General features: G+C 51.8%; 1 protein-coding gene and 1 non-coding gene across 2 annotated transcripts in view; one reads left to right on the forward strand and one right to left on the reverse strand.

The window, feature by feature from the left end:
• LMO1 (LIM domain only 1) overlaps positions 1–896 on the forward strand; it is a 36,121-nt gene extending 35,225 nt beyond the window's left edge. Inside the window, exon 4 of the mRNA XM_024757063.1 lies at positions 517–896. Coding sequence (XP_024612831.1) covers positions 517–622 — 106 coding nt within the window. The 3' untranslated portion in view covers positions 623–896. The remainder of the gene's footprint in view (positions 1–516) is intronic.
• Positions 897–12,440: 11,544 nt separating this feature from the next.
• On the reverse strand, positions 12,441–12,512 carry TRNAR-UCU (transfer RNA arginine (anticodon UCU)). Its single transcript has one exon. It is a non-coding gene; the product is annotated as a tRNA-Arg (tRNA).
• Between the last annotated feature and the right edge of the window lie 11,825 nt (positions 12,513–24,337).

Below are 24,337 nucleotides of genomic sequence, written 5' to 3' on the forward strand. Positions count from 1 at the left end.
CACCTCCTCCTGGAAGGATGTTCCCGGAAACCCACAGATCCTGTTTAGAGGAAGAGTGCCCTTCCCTGAGCCATTTCCTTAAGCTGGGGAGGGGAGCAGAGGGTTGGAAAAGTCAGCCATTTTATCCCTTCCTCGTGCTCCATCTCTGCCTCTCTCCTTCCCTGTCCTCCGTTGGTCTTTTCCTATTTCTTTGTTCCTCCTCCCTTTCTCCCTCTCTGGCACTGAGGTACATTATTTCTACACCTGCCCTCCGACCCCAGCCCCACTCCCACCTCCACAGGAGCTCTGACTATGTGGAAGGGCTGTGGCCCAGGCTTATCTGTGTGTCTTACGCCCCAGGCTGCAGGGCCTGGCCGAGCGACTTTCAGGGATCCCCTCTGGAAAGCTCAAGGAGCAGGCTCCCCGGGACCTCACTTCCCCCACGTCCACTTCCTGGGCCGGGCGGGGTCCTGTCTGGAGCCGCCACCGTCCACTGGGACCCCTCCATGGCCTCTCTCTCCTGCTTGGATTTTCCAGATTTTGTGTGGGAGACAAATTCTTCCTGAAGAACAACATGATCTTGTGTCAGATGGACTATGAGGAGGGGCAACTCAATGGCACCTTTGAGCCCCAGGTTCAGTGACGCCCGGCGCCTGGCCGCCCGGCCCGTCCGTCCGCCCGCCCGCCTGCCCACCCGCCCGGCTGGCCAGCCGCTCTCCTGCCGATTACAGCTCCTCTGTCCTCGATGGGAGGAAGGGCCCTTCCTCCAGCGCCGCCCGTCTGTGTGTGACCCCTCCTGGGGCCAGGCTGGGCCTGTACAGTCTGTCTTCTGTATATAAATGGGAACATTTATTTTATGAGAAATGTAATGCGATTTTATTACTGGCGTGGATTAAACTTATGAATGTTTCCGGGGAGGTTATTCTGCATTGATCACATGACTGACACAGACCTGGGGCCCCTCCCCTTGGCTTGGGAGTAAAACAAGACCCTCCCCTTGGTCCTTCGTTGTGGGGGGCGTGCCTGGGGCTCTAGTGTATGCCGTTGCCGGCAGGGCGGCTCCAGGTGGGCTTTAGCGGGAACAAGCTGGAGGGGAGGGGACAACCCCAAGCACCCCCTCAGCCAGAAGGTGGGGCTAGGGTGTCCTCCCCCTCCCCTGGCAGAGCATATACCCTGGCCCCCGAGATGAAAACCACCCTTCCCTGGGCTCCTGTGTTACATCCACCATTGAAACCCCCCAGACTGCCCAGACAGGGACCCAGCTCTGGTCTGCCTCCATGGTAGGACCCCAAATCCTGAGCTCCCTGCCATGGGAGCTCCATTCTTAAACCCCTCTTAACCTTCATGGGGACGGACAGCATTTGCTGTCTCTTCCTTACAGCCTGGGCCCAACCTGGGGCCTGCCTTTCTGCTCCCCTGGATGAGTGAGAACAATTCTGTTTCCCTGTTAACTCAGCCCACGCAGGCGGGAGGTTTTCGTTCATTCTGTCGGCAAATCTGTCGGTCTCAGCCCTGCGCTGCAAGTACCAGACACAAGGATGAATCATGGACTGGACACAGTCCGTGCCCTTGAGGAGAAGGGGGAAAGCCAGGAAAACAAACAGAGCACATCAAGGTGAGGACGAGCACCATGGGGAGACCTGGGACAGGTTGGTTCCCTCCAGCAGACATGGGACCATTTGTGACGACTGCAGAGTCAGACAAGTCAACAGACACACAGTCAGACACATACGTGTACTGGCAAGCAGGAGAGATGGACACACAAGTAGATGGATGTGTAGGCAGAGATAGGTAGGGACAGACAGAACGCCGGCAGGTACTCAGGCTGGAAGGCAGCCAGACATCCAGCGGCTGAGCTAGGCTCACCCGGGGCAGCAGGGATGCTGTCTTGGTCATGGCTGAAGCCACAGTGCCGAGCACATAGCCTGGAACTGAAAAGGTATCACTGAACAGTATTAAAAAGAGAGGCTCCTTGGGTCCAAAGCCTGAACAGAGAAGGCTATATGGACAGGCTCCCCTGACCATCAGGCCACTCACTCCTCCTTCCCCAGGGACAGTTTTTATCCTGGCCACAGACCAGAGCCCAGATGGAGTTAGCCTACAGCCTCATCCTCTGCCTGCTTCTGGGCAGGGAACTGGCTGCCTGGGCGAAGCGGGGATGCGCTGCCGTCTCACGTCACCTGCCCCCGGGCCTGCTCCTCCACTTGAAGTGAAGCGGGAGGATGGCTGAGCTCTTATGGGCGCTTGGAGGAGGCTGCGTCTCCAAGATACGGTTTTGTGGCCAGTGGCCCAGTCTGTGGGAAGGGATCTTTAGGGCCAAGGATCTTGGGGTAGGAGTTCTCTACTTTGGGACTTCCACTTTCTATGAAGGAGCCGCACCCGTGTACGTGAGAGAAAAGAGAGGCTGCAGTGGGTATATTTGAGTGAGTCTGGTGGGTATATTTGAGTGGGTCTGGTGAGACCAGGGAGCTGTCGTCTGTGTGTGACCATGTGAGATTGTGAATGGGTTTGAGCACATGAGCTTGAGGCTGGAGTCTGTAATGAGGGCTTTTTTTCTCGCTCAACATGAACATTATTTCCCTGGACCGTAGCAGAGCCCTCAATGCCAGACCCTCCCTGGGCCCTTATGTCTAGGATGGCTGTGCCCACCCCAAGGACCCAAGTCCTAACTTCGGAGTCTGCTGCAGATAAAGTTGTAACAAGTTAATTACATGGTTATCGAGAGATAACGGAGCCACTCGAATGCAGTTTCTGGGCGATTACAATTGTTTCCAACAGAGTTACCATATTGCAGCCATGAAATAACGTGTCATTTTGCAGTAATTATGTAATTAACTTGTCTCACACTGTAGGTTGCACAACAATTAATTCACTCACAATGAGATCGACTCAAAGTCAGGCAGCCGGGCTTTGAAAGCCCCCAGGGGCAGAGCTGGCCTTCTAAGATGACCCCAGCCCCACTCCGCTTGCCCCATACCTGGACAGGGTGCTTCCTCAGCCTAACATGGCATGGAACGTTCCAAGTTCGGCATCATGGCTCCGCTTACCGCTGCCTCACCATCCTCATCCAGGAAATGGGGATGATCTGTGTCCTGAGATCTACACTGTGAAGTGCTGTGCTTACATGAGCTGGGGACAGCCGCAAGGCTGAGATCTACACTGTGAAGTGCTGTGCTTACGTGAGCCGGGGACAGCCGCAAGGCTGAGATCTACACTGTGAAGTGCTGTGCTTACGTGAGCCGGGGACAGCCGCAAGGCTGAGATCTACACTGTGAAGTGCTGTGCTTACGTGAGCCGGGGACAGCCGCAAGGCTGAGATCTACACTGTGAAGTGCGGTGCTTACGTGAGCTGGGGTCACCATCCTGGATATCATGAGGTCCTGAGTAGGAAACCCTTTGCACAGGAAGACCCAGAGCAGTCCACAGCTGCCCCCAGGAAGAGGCCACGCAGGCGTTGCCTCGGCAGGTGTAGAACCAATGGTAGGGGGGAGGGGAGAGAGCCAGAGAGGAGACCAATCTCCCTCTGTAGCAGGGCAACCAAGCTGGGGCTGGAATGGCTACTGGGGGCCGGGGATTATGCACCTGGAGAGGATTTGCAACCCCCAGAGGAAACCCAGGAAAAGCCTGATCTCCCCCGCCTCCCCAGCCACTGTGTATGAGAAACTTGTTCAAGTGTAGGGCATGAATTGTCCTGACCTGGTTCTCCTTGAGGCCGTAGCTCACCACGGAGGATTGAAGTTGAGGAAGCCAGGGAGCACTGAACGTGAACCATTAGAGGCTGTAGCAGCTCAAGCCTCAGCCTGGGGCTTGTGGGTAGTGGGGATGTGGAAAGCCTTGCACTAGCTATGCACAAATCCCCTCCATCCCCAGCCAGCCCCTGGGACCCCATCTCCCCACCTGCTTTCCTTAATGCCCTGGTGTCAGAGATACTCTAACAAGGGGCCTGGGACCCATGGAACATGACACCTGCTTACACCCCCGCTCCTTGGTCTGAAGTTGGGCCGCATAGTCTGTGTTTGGAAAGAAGTTGGATTCTAACCTTGACACTGCTGCAGGGCCCATCATGGAATCTCGTATGGGTCCTCTTCTCCTGGGCCTGGTCCCAGAAACCATGCCCCATATCATGAGACATGTAGGAGCCACAGGTGGAATCCACGTGAAATTCCTGCCTGGGAAATCTCACCTCTACGTGGAGATAACTGCTCTCGCCCTTAAAGCTGTCAGAGGTAGTCAAGGCCAGACTAAATCTGGCACTGAGTGATCCCCAGCACCACCCATCGGCGGGTGCTGCCACCAGGTGAGGGTAGGTTAAGGAAAGATGCTTTGTAGCTGTGGCTGTGCGTCACTCTTGGTGAAAATTCCAGTGAGAGAATTCTGTCAGTCTGCAAGTCAATATTTAGCTATATGTTACCTCCCAAACTAGAATTAGCTAAAAATGAATGGATAAAGATGAGCTGATATGAAGGTAAGTTGGTCCAGAAAAATACTCGATCAAGATTGGTTTATCATGAAAAAATGATCAGATGACCCAAACACACACACACACACACGCGCGCGCGCGCGTGCGTGCACACACAGGTAAAATCCAGAAAAGGGTGCTGGTTCATCCGCACCTCATGAGCAAACCTCATCTCTGCTCCTGGCCCCTGGGGAGGACTCTCATACTGCTTTATCCCAGCAAAGGTAGCAACCTCCTACCCCCAGACACGAGGCTGAAGGGTGTCCAGATCTCTTCAGGCTCCTGGTACCTCCAGAGTAGATTGTTCTGAGCTCCCTCCTGTTGGGGCCATTTTCCGTCACCCAGCAATAGCCCCTCCAACCAGTGGGTCTGCCCGCAACCTAGCGACACCTCTCTGTTTCTGCTGCCATGTTGAGCCCCGAGGCTCCAGTGAGGCCACCCTCACCCACTCTCCCCTCGGGGCTGGGTCCAGGGCTCACGTAATAAGTTTCACATCAAACTTCTTTCCACCATGTGGTTTTTCCCTTTCTCCACCTGCACCCCCTTCTTGGATCAGGGGACGTCCCTTACTGGGGCTCCTTCCACCTGGGTTAGACCCTCATGACCCTCTCTAGGGGCTCAGGGCCGCACCTAGGAAGGGGAACGCCATTGCTGTTCAAGGCATTCATCAGGGGTGCAGGGCAGAGGTGAGAGGCACTTTACTATGAAACTGCTGCAGCAGGAAGAGGGAGAAGCTGGGCCAGGCCTCAGAAAGGAGGGAGAGAAATTAGCTTTTAAAACCTATTTCCAGTGCGGGAAAAAAGACCTGGATTCAAATATTCTGGACTCTACAAAATTCTGTACTCTGAACATGTAGTCACTGCTGGAACATTCACTATATACAGCCAGGTCTAGGTCCACTTGTTCTGAGGCCTGGGACCCTCCCACAGGAGGCCTGGACTCCCCACAGCAGCCTCTAACTGCACCCCACAGGCTGTTCCTGGGCATCGGTGTGTGCTTTCTGGAAAGGGCACTGCACCCTGGGACCAGTGTGGGACAAACTCCGTGGGCTTTCATAAGTAAAAACACGCCTAACCCACTTGAGCCACTTGTAACTCTATTAGGGAAGTACTATTTTTATCACCCCTGTTGCTATGGGTGCTATTATTATCATCATCCCCATTTCACCGTTGAAGAAACTGAGGCTCAAAGAGCCATTCTAGCAAGTAATAGAACCTCGATCTGAATTCAGACCCGTTCTAACTCCAGATTCCATACAGGTAATTCTCATGTGAAATGGACACCTAGAGGCAGCCCTGTGCAGTGGAAGGATCTAGGAGTGCTCAGTAGCTTTTACCCATGACAGAGCCCCTGGACCCCCTGCCCTACCCCTGTTTCTCACTACAAACCATCCCCCAACTGACAGCTTGTTTCTTGGGTAAGGAGGGCCCTTGGGCACTTCTGTCCCTTATTGCACATCCTAACTGAGCCTGTCACTGGTCCTGGCCTATGCTGGGTGCTGAGTGGGATGAGCAATTCCAGATGATGGAGTCAGAGGCAGTGCAGGGTGGAGCAGTGGTGGGACTCCAGGCAGCTCATCCAGTCCCCGGGCTGGAGGTTTCTCAGTCATCCAGTCCCCGAGCTGGAGGTTTCTCAGTCATCCAATCCCTGAGCTGGAGGTTTCTCAGTCATCCAGTCCCTGAGCTGGAGGTTTCTCAGTCATCCAATCCCTGAGCTGGAGGTTTCTCAGTCATCCAGTCCCTGAGCTGGAGGTTTCTCAGTCATCCAATCCCTGAGCTGGAGGTTTCTCAGTCATCCAGTCCCTGAGCTGGAGGTTTCTCAGGGAGGCAGTCCCCAGTGCATCATCATTCATTCAGTCACGGAACCAGCCTGCCAGCCAGTGAGCAGACATGAATCAAGTGTCTGCTACATGCCAGGCATGGTGCTGGGCTCAGAGGAATGGAAATGCCAGTGGAGAAGGCAGACAGGGTCCTTCTCTGTGTGTAGTTTACAGCCAGCCTAGTGGGGGACACAGATGATAAACAAATAGATCAATAACAAGCTAAATATAGTTCTGAATAGCTAGAGGGCGGCCTACTTTAGACAGAGTGAGAAGGAATGACCTCTTCTGGCCCATTCTTATGGACCATCTTAATCAAAGGGCTCACTTTGGGGGAATTGAGGACCAGAGAGGAAGCAACGGCTAGGGCACACTGTAGCCAGCCTGGTCTGGAAGCCTGACCTCCTGGCCCTCAGCCTGGCCCAGGGCTCTGTCTCCTGCCTCCTGAGACCTGCGTTCCAGCCAAGGATCCTACTTGGGCACACAGTGCATGGAGGAGAGAAAGCATCACTCAGCCCTGATGCCTGCTCGCTGCTTCTCTTCCTTTGTTTTCCAGGTTAACAAGAAATAGTTTTCCTTAAAATACCAAGAAACTGGGCTTGGGATCTTGGCTGCCATCACAGGTCTCCTTGCCCCATAATACCACTAACTTGGGACATGTCGACTGGATCCATGGCTTCTGGGGAATTCTAGCCTGCTTGTTCTGAACACCTGGAATTACTGCCCTCCACAGAGGAGGCATCAAGAAAGTAGGTTTCTCTGCAGACTCTGCATGACCAGTTTTCCAGGGAAAAAGAAGATTTGCTGTAAAAGCAGGAATTGGCAATGCACAGAGGGCCACAGGACAATGGGACCAGCATGACCAATCCTCCTTTTTCTCTTCTCCAGACCTCACCACCCTCAGCCTGGCTGGTCTCTTCTGAGGGGAGGAGGTCCAGGTTGAGGCTCAGCCTCAGGGTTCCTAATGGACTGTCCTGGCCCAGAGAGGGGCCAAGGCAGGTGGGTTTCTCTTCGCTGTGCATCACGGAGCTGAGGCTGGGGACTCCTGCTGCCAACAGTGCACCCCATCAGGTGCCCCCCGGAGGAAGGGTTGTTTTGTCTGGCTCCTGTGGACACCCCTCCTGCTTCATCCTGGCCTTTCATGCAGGGCCATGGATTTCCAGAATCCAGCTAACACCAGAGCCGCCTGCTTCTAGGCTGGGGACGCCAGGCGACTATCCACCCCTACCCTCCCACAGTGAAGAACTGAGGGGGACTTGGCATAAAGTAGGGCTGGAGTTGACACTGGCTCCGTGAGGCTCAGGAGACCCTGGACCCCCTTCTCCAAGTTCCCACAGGCTGGCTGCCCCTCAGCCTGGGGCCCAGCTGGCCTGGCCTGGCCTTCACGCCCTCCCCTGCACCTGTCTTCTTATTTAGGGCCTGTTTGGAAGCTAATCCCTGTGTTCATTAAGTGACCCCCTCCTCCCGCCCCTCTGCTCTCATTAGAAACAAGAGAGCTAATTACTAACTGCTCTGAGGCCTCACCACAGGCCATTTTAGAGCTGATGTGGCCCTTAAAATGGGATTTAAAAATCTCATTTCCCTGTCATGAAGCGGGCTGCCCTTCCCTCCCTGTTAAGGCTAATTACTACCACTTCCCATCTGTAGAGGGATCCTGTACCTTGTCCTCCCACCCAGCCTCAGGCTGTGGCTTTTTACAGAAGCCTCCCGGCTGTTGGGCAGTTCCCTCCAGGCACATGCCCCAGTGAGTTCAGGAAGGCTGAGCTTGGAGGAGACTGGGCAGGATGGGCCCGAACTGGTAGGGTTGGATGAAGAGACAGTGTTGAGGAGGAGGGGTGAAGGGAAAACCAGTGCTGAACTGTGGCCACCATCCCCTCCGGAGCTTCGGATCACGGCTGTGGAGCTCCCTGGAGCTCTCCGTGGTCCTGAACTTTTTGAGGCCGAGCCCTTTGGTCCTCAATCAGCCACAGAGTGGAAACCGTGGTGGAAATCACCTCCAAGTATTACGATGTGGGCTTCGCCTGGAAGACAGGAGCTCACTGCCTCCAGAAGCAGCTGGATTCTAAGGGAGGCCCCTGTTTAGGCCCCTCTAACTCCAGGAAATGATGCCAACAGCGCCCTTCGTTGTGACCTGTCTTCTTCCCCTCTGCCTCCTGTCTGGGACCTGCAAGGTGGAAAAACCAAACTAAAAAAGGGCAATTTTTTTTTTTTTTGGCCATGCCACGTGGCTTGCGGGATTAGTTCCCCGACCAGGGATTAAACCCGGCCCCCCTGCAGTCGAAGCACAGAGTCCTAACCACTGGACCGCCAGGAAATTCCCAAGGGGCAGTCTTCATTTTGTCATATGTGTAAGTTTGTTTCATTTCAAAACTACAATTTTCTTTTGCACTTTAGATATTATATTTATTTTAAATCATATAGGGGGATGCCCTAACATTGTTTCCTTAATTTAGGGCCTCTAACTTGGGCTCCCAACTCCATCCGGCTCTGCTCCCCTGTGTTCACTGGGGGATTTGCTACATAATCCTAGAGGTCCCTCCCCTCCCACATTCTGGGAGCCCTTGAGTCCCCTGTCAAAGGACATGTGGTGGTAGGCTGTTACTGCATGCTGTCTTCCCAGCCCCACCAGCAGTAGATGTCCACCAGTGTTTAGCCCATAACCTGTTAGAGTGGGAATATAAGAAGAAAAGTGGCATGGCCTGTCCTGCTGGGGACCCCCAAGCCTCCACAGTGCAAGCCCTACCTCAGGCCAAGCAGGGGTCAGACTCTACCTTCCACCACTGGCTTTGTCTCTTGTGACCGTCACCACCAGCAGCACTTTGAAGAGTGAAGCATCAAGTCTAACCCCCCATCCTCTGCTCTGCCAGTCCTGTACACCTTCAAGCTTCACCTTCTGATTTTTGCAGGAAAACAGGCAAGGATAAAAGCTCCACACAGAGGAAGGGGCACAGATCCCAGAGTCCCACAGTACATGTAAATTCCGGGCTCCTGACCCCACCTGGGTGATGAGCGGATCCCCATTACACTTCTGGTTGCCTTTATTCCCTAAAGGAATGCTCACATTTCTACCTACCCCCACTGCTCATCAGTATCCCCTTTGTCCAGCAAAATAATGCCCTTAGGCCTGAAGAGACTTTAGAGGCAGGATATCAAGAGCCCCTTGTTCCCTGTGGACCGTCTACATTCCTGAGGTCACAGACCTGTACCCTCTGGGAACTTATCCACCCAACAGCGCAAATGACAACTCCCCATAATGGAAATGTCTCTGCTTATTAAATCCATGTCCCCTCCATTGCTGTATTTGTCTCACAACCTCCCTGGGAGAGCACAGGTTCATATGCCCATTTTACAGGTGAGGAAATAAAAGACATTGTAATGTGGCCAAGTGGTGCAGAGGAGGGAATAGAAGTCAGCTCTTCTGTATCTTGGGGCAGGACGCCTGCTCTGTGGTTCCTCAGGCATACATCATCAATACAAGCCATCCACAGTGAGGATGAATGAATGAGTATCACGTTGTGAGAACTCTGAAGAGGAGGTGTGGTAAGAAAATATCTGAGAGGAGGTGGATACAGAAAGAATAGCTAGAAATATGAGGGAAGCCCTTACAGGTACAGCGAGAAGTTGACTGGTTGAGACAGAAGACGGGACATAGGGAGGTAGAATGTGTTTGGAGTTGACATGGGAGACAAGAAATTAAGAAGAGTTTAAGCCTTTATGTGCAAGGCAATAGAGAGCTATAATAGGTCCCTGAGCAGGACACATGGCACATAGGGAAGTAGGCTAGAAGTAGAGAGCAGTTCACAGAGATACTGGATGGTCTCTGGCTTGTGGGACAAGGCACATGATCCGGGTCAGGGGGTGCCCTTGACTGGGGAGGACTCTGAGGTCTGATAGACCAGAAGTGTTCAACAGGTGGCAGAATTCAGCACCATGGGGTGATATTTTTAAACACTGCCTCTCCCGAGGGGTAATAATGCTAACTGCAAGAAGAGATGATCAATCTCTCGGCTAAAAATTGGGCATGACATGGCCTAGGACAGAGTTCTGTGGCTGGTCACTAGGCACCTCCTATCAGGCTCCCGTTATTTGGTCCTCTTTGGGGGCAGTTCTTCAAAGAGCTGAGTAGTACCATGTCACACAATTTTCCATCACAGGCACGGATGAGGTTGTGAAAGAATTTATCTGAAGTACAGACATCGCAAATCATCCCCGATAGCTATCTAGTGACATAGGCAGAAAAGAGTGAGGTTGGTTTAACTCCTCCATCCATCCCTCCCTCTTTCCATTCCTCCTTCCATCCACTTTTCTATCTATCCAAGGCATGTTGAGCATCTAATATAGGATAAGGCAAGAGAGATACAAAAGAAATGGAGCAAAGTCCCTGCCCTCAGAAACTCTCACAGAAAGGAAGGGCGTCAGGAGCCAGCCAGTGACAAAGTCATAACTCAGAGTTGTCGGTGTCATGATAGAGCTTCAGAAAGAAGGGAGAGAAGGTGACTAACTCAGCCTGGCAAACAGGAGAGTTTCTGAGGAAAGGACACTTGAACCATCAAACAAGGGAGGATGAGCATGGCAGGCAGTGGGTAAAGGCCCAGAAGTGGGAGAGAGTGGGCTTGGGTGGAGGGTGTCCAGGAGCTCGGTGTGCCTGCAACACAGAACACAGAGGCCCCAGGGGAGAGTGGCCAGGCTGCTTGCAGGGGCCCTCATGTCAGGCAGGGGAGATGGCCCTTTATCCTCGAAGCAACAGGGAAATGTCACAGCTTTGTAAATGGAACAAGGACATGATCAGATCTGTACTCTTTGAAAGATCACTCTGGGGTGATGTAAAGGGTGAATCAGAGGGAGCAGACACCAGGGGTGGGGACACCTGCACTTTCAATTGCCCAGGTGAGAAGTGAGTTTTGCATAACTTGCTCCTCATGGGCCCCTGCTGGGATTTTTTATTTTTATACCCATTCAAAAACCATATACTAGAACCCTCCTGGGGATGCAGAGGTGAAGTGCTCTACCTGCCATAGCCTCTCAGGTCTGCTTTTTTCCCTTTTCAGAAAACCCAGCCTCCCGTATCTCCTCCCAAAGACTTTTACCCATGTTCTGCTCCTAGGGCTTCTGCAAGCACAGAGAATAAAATAGCCAAAGGAACGGTGTTCATATTGGGTAAACAACTTTTTATGAGTTGAGATGGACTGTGGCCACCTCCTCAGTACAACCCCCTGTTACCAGGGAAGACATCTGGGGCTTACAGAGAAAGGAATTGAGAATGGTGCCAATATCCCAAATGACTCAGGGGGGAGCATTTTCTGTGAATGGAGGAGCCTGTGAAAGCAGGATCAGAAATGAGTCAAACACTTCCTTAGTACAATAATCCCAGGTCATAATTATTGGAGAGAAATAAAAATCAGGTTATTAGGAGGAATATGCATTCCTCTGGTGAGAATCAGCTTTGTTGCAGTGGTGAATTTCTCTTAGGTAAATCCAGGAAGAAGCAGCGTATGTCTGATTGAGAGACTGAAGTAGAGTCAAAGCTTGAACATCTTTTTCTCTCCCACAGGAACAAGGGAGCAGCTCCCTGAGACACCCTATATGGTGGACATTTGGTTGACTCCCAACCTCCATCCCACAGATGATCAGTCTAAATCAAAAGAGTACACCTGGCCCCTATTATTGGCCCAGAGTGAGTAGGTATACAAGTTGTCTTGAGGAAGCTCTGTTTGCCACCGGAAGCATCTTATGACTGCAAAGGAAACCAGCCTTAGAATGAAGCTGACACGCAGGAAGGCAGAATGGAGGAATGGAAACCCCTATGTCCTTGATGGCTTCATTAAGCTGCCGGAAGTACATACTTGGGGCCCACCCTATCTCTGGTGTCTTTATTCTTTGTGGCTCCTTTTCAAAACAATGAATCTGAACCTTGGAGGATAGGAGGTGTTGGGAGGAGTGGGACCCCTTGCTAAGAACCTATTGCCAGCTAGGCTGCATTAACACAATATAGTGTCGAAAATGTGGAAGGTGATGGGTTCACACTGCTGTCTCCTGGCCAGACCACCTCTGTGCTTTGGACATCGGAAAGGAGGTCCAGGACGGCAGGGAGAAGGGAGACCTTGCTAGATGAGGAGTTTGTTTGTTTGTTTTGTTTTTGTGGGTTTGTTTGTTTGCCGCACCAAGCGGCTTGCAGGATCTCGGTTCCCCGACCAGGTATCGAACCTGAGCCCCTGTGGTAGAAGCACAGAGTCCTAACCACTGGACCGCCCGGGAATTCCCAGCAACTGAGCTTGTTAACTACAGAACAGCCTCTGGGCCATGGTGTTCCTGTCTGGAGAGTAGAGTTGTCAAAAGTGGTGTCTGGCAAAGTGGGGTTTGATGTCTGGTGCTGTTACTTTCATACTAGGTGATGTCACACGTCTGTGCCTCAAAATCTCACTTACCTCACAGGGATATTAGGAAGACTAAATGAGGTGGTGCATAATAGGCCCCTAGTACTGTGTGTGACACATAGCAGTTCCTCAATTAACGTTAGATATGATTATGATTATTGCTGTTATTAGCTGAATGGTTGTCATGCGGACAGGGAGATTCCGGGGGGGGGGGGGGTGTTAGAGGGAGGAGCATGCAGACGCCATACAAGGATGACTCTTTTTGTTTTTGTTTTTTTTTGCGGTACGCGGGCCTCTCACTGCTGTGGCCTCTCCCATTGCGGAGCACAGGCTCCGGACGCGCAGGCTCAGCAGCCATGGCTCACGGGCCCAGACGCTTCGCGGCATGTGGGATCTTTCCGGACCGGGGCACGAACCCGTGTCCCCTGCATCAGCAGGCGGACCTTCAACCACTGCGCCACCAGGGAAGCCCAAGGATGACTCTTATTATTAAAGCTTCCCTTCCCTGGAGGTCTTCAAACAGAGACTGAATGACCCCCCTCCCCAACTCTAAGAGCCACCTCCAGTTCTTGGACAGACTTTTGGGGTCCCTTCCACAACTTTTGCACTTGGTGGGGATGCCCATGACATCTGTCAGGCTGTCTGCTGTGACTTTATCCCAGCCCAGAGGAAAGGAAATGGGCAGATGGCATGATCCCAGCCAGTGTCTGCACAGGCGGATGCAAGACCTTCTTCCTGACTCATCTCTCTGCTCGGAAAGCCCTCAGAATTCCCCTTTCTGAACACAAGCAGCAGGATAGGGACAGGGACGAGGGCAGGAAGAGGTGGCTTAATAAAAAATCCCAATAAAACTCTGCAGCCCCTGGTGGCCAGAGGCAGATCCTGGGTATAAGCCTTCCTTAGACCCACCCACGGGGGGACCCTGACTAATATTCCTGGAGCCTCTGTCTGCCCCCGGCTTCATTGATGATTCTGAAGGGGGCTGAGATGTCCAGCGGGGCCCCGCAGTGCTGCCTGACGATACTGCTGAGCCTCCAGGTAAGCCCCACTCCAGCACACATACCCCGCCCCCCATTCCAGACCCTCTGCTGAGGAATGGGTTTGATACAATCAGCCATTGGCCTGTGGGACCGCCTGAGTCAACTTATGGGCAGATGCCGGCTCCGGGGAGTCACACAGCACTGGCGTGGAATTTGGAGCAGGCTTATTAAAGAACAGCAGCGAGATGCTGGGATGGGGTTCTGTTCCCTCAGAGCAACCAGACCCAGGTAGGCTCCAGCTAGGGAAGGGCAGGTGGGAGCCGAGGTAGAGCCCACAAGGGATGCTGCTCTGCTCGTCAGAGCTGGCCTCCCTGCTGGGAGTTCTGGGTGGGACAAGCTTGGATCTTATCCCCTCTACCTACCCCTAATATAAAGCGCAATGCTTTAAGGAGTCTGGACTGCAAAAAGCGAAGTCTGGCCAGTCTGAAGACAGCTAGACAAAGGCCTGGTGCGGGACCTCACAGAGCACCTCGGCCCTCGGCTGCCTATAAAAGGGAGGAAAGGAGTGCGGACGTTGCAGTTCAGCTTAAAAAACAAACCTGTGAAACAGAACCAGCAGCCCCTCCCCTTCCCCCTCGCTGCAGCATTAGCAGGAGGGGCTGAAAACATTTGTTCAGAGAGAGAGAGGCGGGAGGGGGGTGGGGGGGACCCTAAGTGCTTCTGCTTCCTTTTTTTTGCCAAATCATGCAGAAGATGCTGGCAGCTGCAAAGATTCAATTATGTACAATGTGAAAAATCATTTACAAAAATAATGGCACTCGAAAAAAATGGCCTCTCCAGAAATGGCGTGGAACAATAAATCCGTTAATTAGCTAATTAATATTCAATTGGGGTCAGTGGGCTTAATAGAACCTTTCTTGGAGACCCAAGAAATTCTAAACTGCCGCGAGGCGCCTGCCCACTGCCATTATCTCGGACGAGCAGGCCCTTATCGAGCTGCCAGCTGTCCCTGAACAATGCGGGGCCCTTATCAGCTGGGGCAGCAGCCCTGGCCGCTCGCTCCGGCTCCCTCCGCCCGGAGGAGCACACAGCCTCTTGGTAATTGATATATGGCGCAGCTTTGTCTGAGGCTGTTTGCTCTGCTGGTATTTAAGGCAGTGTGGGGGGCAGGCGGGGGGAGCCCTGATTGATTGCCATTGGCCAAGTTTCTGCCGTCAATGACAACCCGTCAATGAGGGACCAGCCAATGGCAGCGGCTGACACTCGATGCCCCGGCCATCTGGGCCAGGCCAGTGGCTTAACACGTGGCCCAACTGGGTCTGGCTTGAGTGTTGTTGCCCTCCTCAAATGGGAACTCGAACCCTCAGAGGGGTATTTGAGTGGCTGGCCAGCATCCCCTGCCCTGTTTTGCTGGTCAGAGGTTGGATCAGACCCTTGCGGCTCTTAAGTGTGGTCCATGTACCTGCAGCATTCATCGTCCAGGAGCTTGTTAGAAACACAGATTCTTGGTGCCATCTCAGATCTCCTGAATCTGAATATCAGGGGATGGGGCCCGGGAATCTAGGCTTTAATCAGCTCTCTAGATGTCTCTGATACTTGTTAAAGTTTGAGAAGCAGTTAACAAGATCAGAGTTCCCACTGCTAGCTGTCTTAGAATCACCTGCGGTGAGGGAGAATTAAATACACAAATTCCCACTGAAGTGTGTGCCTTGAGCACTGGTAGGTACAAGGTACTCTGGGAACACTAGGGCTGGCCAGCAAAGAGGCAGGGAAACAGGCTGCAATGGTCACGGCCCTCCAGGGGGCAGGGTGGGGTTCTTGTCCAGTGTGGAACAAGGCTGCATATGTCTAGTGTGGAACAAAGCTGCAACAGTGTAGGCAAGCTCTGGCTATACAGGATTTGGGCTCCAGGAACCCACTTGGGAGCCGTTAGGTATTCAGAACGCACTCTCTACAGAAATGATGTTCCACATAGGAGAATGGGTCCCCGGGCTAGTCCCCAGACACCATGAGACCCAGAGCGAAGCTGTCTCAGCACATCTCCTTAACAGGAGGGGCCGTGGGATGGGGAAAGGAAGAGAAGGAAGTAGAGAAAGAGAAGCAAAGGATGGAAAAGGAACCTGTCAATTCTCTTCCCAGGGTTCACAGCACAGAGTCGGGCCTTGGCTGCTCTCTGAGTGGGCAGTTGCCTCTGTGTCCTACATTCCCATCCTGCCCCATCTTCTCTCTTCACCCCATCCTCTATCACTGACCCCTCTCCAGCCTGCCCAGCCCAGACCCACGTGTCCAGAGTCACAATACTCAGGGGACGGCTTGCTCATGTCTCTACGTGTGAAAGAGTCTGAGTCACAGGGGTAGAAGGACTTTAGGGGGACCTGGACTTGCAGCCCTCCTAGGATGAGGAGTTTGGGAGAGCCCCCCCGCCCTGATCACACCCCATCTTCTCTCTGGGGTTGAGTGAGAATTAGTCAAGCAATAGGAACCAGGAGGCCACAGGGAGGGCCAATCACCAGGCATAACCCAGCTCCGGCTCAATGCCCTGAACCCACACAGCGCAGAAGTGATCTGCACATCGCAGAGCCTGGTGATAGGTATTCACAGCCAGGGCCAGGTGCAAGGAGGGCTGAGCATCAGCGGGCAGCAGGAGCCATGGGCAGGCTGGTGGGCGAAGCTGCTCTAAGCAATGAGCAGGTGACCCGGTGGGGCCTCGAGCCTCATAACAAGTTAGAGTGAAGGGATCGGCCCTGGGGCCTGAGGCAGGGACCAGGTGCGATGCGAAGTGAGACCAGAGTGTGGGCCCCACTGAGGCCACAGGTGGGGTCGAATGGCTGATGAGAGAGGGAGGGAAGCAGCAAGCAGCCAATCCGAGCCGTCTCTTTGCCTTTAATGAGGCTCGGCAGCGAGGGCTCAAGGGCTGCTCCTCCCAGGTCATTTCCGCCTTGAGAACCCGGGGCCTTCTGGGCCTTGACCTCTGTGTGGGAGGGTCAACAGGCATTTCTAGAGCCACCCCGGGCCTTGGGGAGGCTCAGACGTGCTCCGTCTGCGCGGGAGTCACCGGCACGCAGCAAGGGAAGGAGCACAGCTGATACTCAAGTTTTCAACCGAATGATCCCTTCGTCGGCGACTTCTCTGCGGCTCTTGGTGGCATCGAAAGGCTGTCGAAGAATATCAGAGGCAAGTACTCATCGTCCATCACTCTGCTGGGTTAAATGACTGCCATTTTGATGTGTGAACAAACCCTAATAAGAAAAATAACTTTTTGTTAAGTGAGCAAACCACTAACTTGAGAACCCGTGGATTAACCGGGGCCCTAACCTACCAAGTGAGCAGTTATCTTCTGAAGCTGCCCACCGTGACTTTTGCCCTCACGGTTATCCTTGATCCCTCACAGAGCAAGTCTGCTCTTTTGGGCAACTCGGGTTCCACCCATGTCGTCAGATCTTGGGATTGGAGGCCAAAGGTGGTGTGGAGTCTTGGCCTCATCCCCTTTGGGGAGTGAACATGTGATCCCAGGTCGGGGGTGCTGCCCTGTACAAGCTGGTGCAGGAGCAAGATACCCCAATCTTCCTTTCCCACATCATATCTGCTCTGGTTTCAAGAGTTCCCACCGCTAGCTGTCTTAGAATCACCTGCGGGGGGGGGAGAATTAAATATACAGATTCCCACTGAAGTGTGTGCCTTGAGCACTGGTAGGTGCAAGGTACTCTGGGAACACTAGACCTTTCGAGAGGTCACTGAATGCTGGCCCCCTTTGGAGAGCCCTCCATGGCGAGTTGTTGGTGGGAGAGAGAGAGTGAGAGACTCAGAGACAGACTTGGGCGGGGCAGAGAGGGCTGGTTGGTTTGTGTGAGAGTTGGGGGGAGCGCTAATCATTGGTTAGATTATACGGACTGTTCTTTGGCTGCCACACAGACTTCCTATGTCTACAATGACAGTTGCCAGGATGTGAGTTATAGCAGGCTGGGACCCTGCAGGTTTTCCTGACTCCAAATCCCTATTCTGATCTTGAATCTCTGGCTTCCTGCAAGCCCAAAGTGAGTTCTTCCTAGAGCAGGAAAAAGGCTGAGCTTACTCGCAATCCCCTTTGCCACTTTTCCTTGAAACACTAGGCTACTGGGAACCTCAGACCAGCGTTCACCCCAAGTTACAGATGAAGAAACTGAGGCGGTCCAAGTACACACTACACACATGAAGTCAGGTGCTGGGCTGGGATGGCACTCCAGGAGCTCCCTTTCTCTTTCACCTTTACCCATCTACCTGCTGCCCACCCTCTCACACCCCTCACCGGTCTCCATGGCGGGGGAGTCCAGGCCCCACCACCAGCGGAAAGAAAGTCCAGCTCACCTGAAAATGAGCCAGAGAAGCAGGAGCCCTGAGTGCCCCTACAGAGTTTGGAGCTCCCTCAACTTTGCAGACTAATTGCAGAGAGGCGTGGGCGGGCTCTTGGCAAGCGATTAGCTGTCCCACTTCATGAATAATTTGCATAGAAAATGCTTTATTTTGGCAATCTATTAAAGGGCCCACAGTGCTGTGGCTTATCTCGGTCTCACAGCAAGGAGAAGGCTTGGCTATCTCGTTAAGTTCTGTTGATGCGTAACAATTTAAAATGGGCACAAGCTAGTATGACATTTAAAGATGCCTTCACTTAATTATATTACACAAACATGGGGTTGTTTATCCTTGGGAATAAAGTCTTTTTGAAGTCAAAGTTGGCATGTGCATAAAGGAAGGCATTTTAACTGATTTTTCAAGAAGGGGCCTCCTCACTTCAAACTTGGGGGGTTGCGTTTCCCTAGGGCCTCGTAACACAGAGGGCTCTATGGCTGAGATGCTGCCTTTGAGATTGGTTCTCTTCTTCTTCTTCTCTGGGGGTGGCCTACAGTTTGGCACTTAATACAGAACTGTGGAAAGAAAAGCTTATTAGAGCAAGGGAAAGAGACTCACTGTGTGACCTTGGACGAGCCCCTCCCCTTCTCTGAGCCTCCGTTGCCTCACGTGCAACATGTGGGGTGGGACTTTCCAGCTCCAAGGCAATGACTGGCAAACCGCAGTGTATTTTTGCTTTCTGTTTGCCACTCAGCTGTAAATTAAAATATAGCCTCTTTGGTAAAAGCCAAAGGGAATTCAGGGTCCCGGTCATACTCTAAGGACAGGAAACGTGCTGGAGGAGGGAGGTGAGGAAAAATAGGAAGGGGCCTGCGGCCGCAGCAGGTACCAGTATGTCTTTGCTCTTCCAAGCCGGAAAGCCCCAGGGGACTACGGAGCTAGCAGCCTTGCCTCGCTTCCGAGACAACTAGGAATTGGGCCCTGGTCGGAGGAAATGCAGGGAGAGCCCTAGGGCGTTGAGGAAACCCAAGATGCCCTGAGAAGGCTGCCTTGCAGATAAGGTGCTCTGCATCAGAGCGGAGACCAGCACTGCCGTGGGAGGAGGCCCGGGCATGAGGTTAGGCGGGCTGGTTTCTGGCACGGTAGGGTCTTTGATGTTTCCAGTGACAGTGTTGCCTGAGTAGCTCACTCAAGAGAAAAAGATGCAGAGAAAGGAGGGCTTTGTCCATGGCCGTGGTGCCGGGCTCTGTGTTCCCCCTGGATTCAAGCTTTCTGGAAAGCTGGCTCTCATCCCACCTCCCACTCCCCTTTTTGCCCCCTGGGACTGAGACCTGCACTCTTCTCTGCCCACAGTGACCTTGCTCCTGCTTCTGCCTCCTCCTGGCTCTTGTGATTAATGGACGTGTTATCTGTGGTTAAGCATGGAGACAATCCCCATTCCATTATGATTTCCTAGAACGGCAGCTCTGTTAAAATAATTGAGGGTATTAATTAGCATTAGTGGTTAACTTCATATTTAACTGACGTGTACCACTTTGAATAAGACCTAAAGAAATGCCAACTTCTAGGCACGATTAGGTAGGTCCTTGGCTAGTTTTTAACTGTGGCAATCACTGCCTGCTCTACCGCGATTGTCCCTAGTCGTAAGTAAAACTGACCCACTGAGTGTGTAAACCTTGAGTCAAAACCTTCCTGGTGGTGCTAGAAAGACCTTCATCTCCAAATATCAGCTCTAGACAAATAGTCGAGGTAAAGGGACTCACCATGAGGCTTGTACTGTCTGGATAAGAAGAAGCAAAGGTACTATTTACTAAGCAGCTGCTCTGTACCAGGTCTTGTGCTAAGCACTTGGGTTAAAACCATGTGACATGAGTGTTTTTGTCGTTCAAAAGCAGCCAGCCGCGGCAACTTCACATTGTTCAACCTCAGATCTCGTTTAACTCTTACCACGCCCTTATCATTGTTGTTATTCTCTCCATATTACACAGTAGGAAAATGAGGCACAGAGAAAGTAAATAAGTTACCCAAATTACAGAGCAAGTAAGTGGGGCCAGGTGCCATCTTTGGAAGACCAAGAGCTCTGATTCCATAGACATCCAACTCTGATACTGTACCTTTTATCCAAATGTTCCCACAAGTATTTCATGTTTCAATCAACAAAAACGGTCAAAATGGGGGACTTCCCTGGTGGCGCAGTGGTTGAGAGTCCGCCTGCCGATGCTGGGGACACGGACCTGGTATATATTGTGTGCTCAGGTAATGCTTATTAAATAAATGGATGAGTACATCCAGAACTGATTGCAGGGATGTCTAAGACTCCAGTATCAGAAAGGTGTGCGGGAACAGGCTGGTTGGCTACTGCTAAGCCACCGAACACGTGGCCGAGACTCCTCACGTTCTCTTCCCCGAATCTGACCACCCACACCAGGTTCATTTCCAGAGTCAAATATGGGCCAGACATGGCTGGAGGGGTGGGATGGGGGGCAGATAGACCCAGAAGCTACATGACTATCAAGGCAGAGCACTAGGGCTAGAGGTCATTTTGGAGTCGCAGAGAAAGGGAGAAGCGGGTGAGAAGAACCATGAGCCATGTGCTTCAGCTGGGAGAAGTAGAGCCCCCCCGGATCTGGGTTCCCTCTCCGGACGATCTGCAAAACGCTGCAAAGTGTCCATGAACACTAGAGGGTCCTTGTGCTGCATCCTTCACTCTCTGGGCACTGGGAGTCCTCTCTCTCTGAGCCCCGTGTCTGTTCTCTGGGCTTGCATCAAATCTGCCCTCTCACGGCCACCTACACCTCAGCTGCTTCTCTTAACATTGCCCTGTGGCAGTGCCCAGGGGACTGAGGTTGAGCATCCTCAGTGGTCAGCTGTGGAGGGAGGCAAAGCCACGTGGGCATTGATACAGCAGATCCAGAGGCTGCCCCGTAGTCCCATGCATGGCATGAATCAGTGGGGCTGGACTGTGATTTATGTATTTATCAATTTTTGGTCAAACATAGCTAAGAAATTGCAAACTGTAAAATGACACATAATTATATGCAACTGAATAGCTTTGAATAACAAGAAATGTTGCTTTTGGTTCCGCACTAAGTAGTGTTTCAAAAGGGAGAGATCGATTAGCAGTTGCTGGTGTTGCCTGTCGCCTTCCCTTTGTGTCGCCAGGCACATTGCACACAGTGATGACGGTAGAAGTCCATGACGACAGGAGTCCAGGGGAGGCAGCTGGTGAAGAGGGAGGCTTCAGATTCTAGGCTGTTGCCTTGAGGCCCAGACGGATGAGTAGATGGGTGCCAAAGCTGGAACAGCTAATCCCTGGAGAATAGCAGGATGGAGAGCCTTGCCTTCTTTGGGACTAAAACCTCTAGATCTAGGTCACTACTAGGGGTCTTCTGAAGAAAGAAATTCAGTTCCATTCAATGACCTACTCGGCATCCATGTACTGCTCTTACGGGGTCCCGGGAGATGCGAGAGGAGAATCACCCACATGCCCTGCCCTCAAAGTGCTTGTATATTTTGCCTGGCTAAGACCCTAACTTATCTTGGATGTCACACTCAGTATCATTACCATCACATTCCTGCCCCCATGCACCATGTTTTATGATCTGTAAAGCTCTTTAATTCATTAGCTTGTTCAATTTTGCAATGACCCTATAAAGGGAGAAATAATTATTTCCAGGGGAAACTGAGGCCCCAAGAGTAGGTGACCTTTTCAAGCTTATTCAACAAGTCAGTGACAATGAAAGGACCACAACACCAGTGTTTAGTTCTGAGACCAGAACTCCTCCCATAAAAGCACACGGCCTCCTGGGAAGGGGTGGTACAGAGGAGGAGAACTCTGCTATACCAGGATTGATCCAGTGTGGTATGAACAGGGTAGAACTCATCTGGCCTCTGGGACCCACACAGAAAGCATGAGTCTTCATGAAACCAGGGTGCAAACAACCTTATATGGGTGGAAGAAAGCAACAAAGGGACAAATCATCTTCCAGACGTTCTCACACATATGAGTGTCCTGAGTCATTTATCATTCATTCAACAAATATTAACTGAGAGCCTACTGTGTGCCACATGCTGTCCTGAAAGGCGTTTGGGGTATGGAAGACATCTGTCACAATCCCCAGACTCTGCCGTCTCCCTCCTTCCCACTTTCAGTCTGGCTGTCACACTAGCAGACATTGGTACCACGACAGCTCAGTGACAGGGATAGGCCAGGAAGGAAGGCAGAAGGCGCCACCCACCTCCTGTCTTTTCAGGAACATCCTCACTTCCTCTGGGAGAATCCAGGGAAAACCTGACCTCACCCTACATCTCCTGCACATTAAAGTCAACCTATACCCCATCCCTTTGGCATATGGCACCCAAAGGCCAAGAAAGGTTACCTGGATGCTCCAAGGCTGCTCAGACAAATCACCCAGATCTGTTCTTATTCCTTCCTCATCTGCTTTACTTTGTGACACTATTTTACATGACTCTGAACTCTTGCTCTACAACCCAAACGCTGATCCTGCCACTGTCCTTTTGGACTTCAAGTTTACTCTGGGTGTTTCTAGCACGTGAGCTTTGATTTTTCCTAAAATGGGATCTGATTTAGCTTTCCTCTGCCTTGCCTCGAATAGGAGCTCCCACATGCCACCCAGACCCACAGGTTAGCCATATTCTGTGTCCGCTCTAGACTAAACCTAAAGAGACAATCGGTGTGGGCATATCTTCAAAGTGGCTCACTAGGAGAGGAAGGAAAAGCTGGAGTTTGAAATAGAGTGAAAGCCAATAGACAGGAGAGGTTGTAATTTGTTATTGATAGAGAAGGGCATGAAAGGAGATTCCATATGAAGTTTTCTATTCTTTAGAGTTTTCTGATATGAGTGAGGGGAGGTTAAAGGAGAGGGAATAAATTCTGAAATAGTTTCTGCAGAAAGCCAGAGATAGACATACTGGGGACCAACAGAGGGATGGATGGGTAGTGTTGAGGGTGTGGCAGAAAAGAGCCTATAGTTTATAGGATTCTGGTCCTTGTGTTTGGTTGATTGTCCCCAGTAGCACTCAGCTCCTTGCATGCAGAGAAGGAATGATGAATGCTTGGATTGACCCAAGATTAGGGCAGTGGGAAAACAGAGGTCAGTGGGGTTGAGTGTGTTGACAAGACAGTGGTTAAAGTGATGGATCGCTGGAAAGATCAAGAGGAACTAAAGCCAGGAGAAGGCTGAAAGACTTCTAGGAAAAGAAGGACTTGAAGAGCTGCCAGGCACAGTAAGGACCAAAAGAGTAGAAGCAGGGGCAAGGAAGTGTGAATACCCCGAAAGTATCAGGTCGTGGTCACAGGGGAATACTAGAGAATAAGGCTTCAACAGATAAAGCAGTTTGGGTAAGACAAGGTCAGGAGTGCGCCTATAGAGAAGGAGCATGGAGGTGAGGGATGGAATGATGTGCAGATAGAAGAAGGAGGTGGAAACACTGAAAGGCCAGGGTATTGAGTGGGTCCCCATAGATATCAGAGCCTCTCACCCCACCCCCGTGATGGCTAAGAGTGTGTTCTAAGGGGCATAAGTTTCAGGGAGCCATTGACAACTATGAGAATTTCGTTTATAAGAATTGTGAGAGCAAAGTTGAGGCACTTAGTGAAAAAAAACTCCATGGTTTCCTTCCCTGCCATCAACACCCAGTTAAGCCTACATCGAAAAACACTGGGTCAATATACAAGACTTAGGAGGAGTCCCATTGTTATGTCTCTTATGCTCTGCCCATAAGAGCTCCCTTGAGCTCCTCGGTCCTCTCTGGTCACCATTTCTCAGCCTGCAAAGGAATGTCGTGGTCAGAGTTGGGGACCTGTGGTAGGTTGCAAAAATGGCTGCAAATTATTCTTCCTCTATTTCCTCTATTTTGAAATGTGACTTGCAGCATCTCCCATCAAAAGTCTTTTTCCTAACCCTTGAATCTCAGACAGTTTTGTGACTTATTGGCCAAAAGGATATGGCAGAAGAGACATTGTACGAATTCTGAACCTAGAACAAAAGAGGCCTTGCATGCTTCTTTCCAACTTGAGCAGCCACGTGGACAAGTCCAGAGTACCTTGCTAGTTGGTGAGAGACATACAGCCCAGTTGCCACTGTTCTCCCAACTGACAGTCAGCCAATGTCCAGAAGCAGAACTATCAGCCGTATGAGCGATGCCATCCTGGGTCATCCAGCCCATAGCTAAGCCTCTAGCTGAAGGCAGACACATGAAGAAGCTTAGCCTATATCATTGCAACCAGGTGCAATCAGCAGAACCACCCAGCCAGTCCAGGGACTCATGAGAAATAATAAGTTGTTGCTATTTTAAATCACTAATTTGGAGGAGTGTCTTAGTCAGCTTGAGCTGCTATAACAAAAGACCATAGACTGGGTGGCTCAGACAACAAACT

This window comes from Neophocaena asiaeorientalis, unplaced genomic scaffold, assembly GCF_003031525.2.
Source record: "Neophocaena asiaeorientalis asiaeorientalis breed wild unplaced genomic scaffold, Neophocaena_asiaeorientalis_V1.1 scaffold504, whole genome shotgun sequence".
NCBI lineage: Eukaryota > Metazoa > Chordata > Mammalia > Artiodactyla > Phocoenidae > Neophocaena > Neophocaena asiaeorientalis.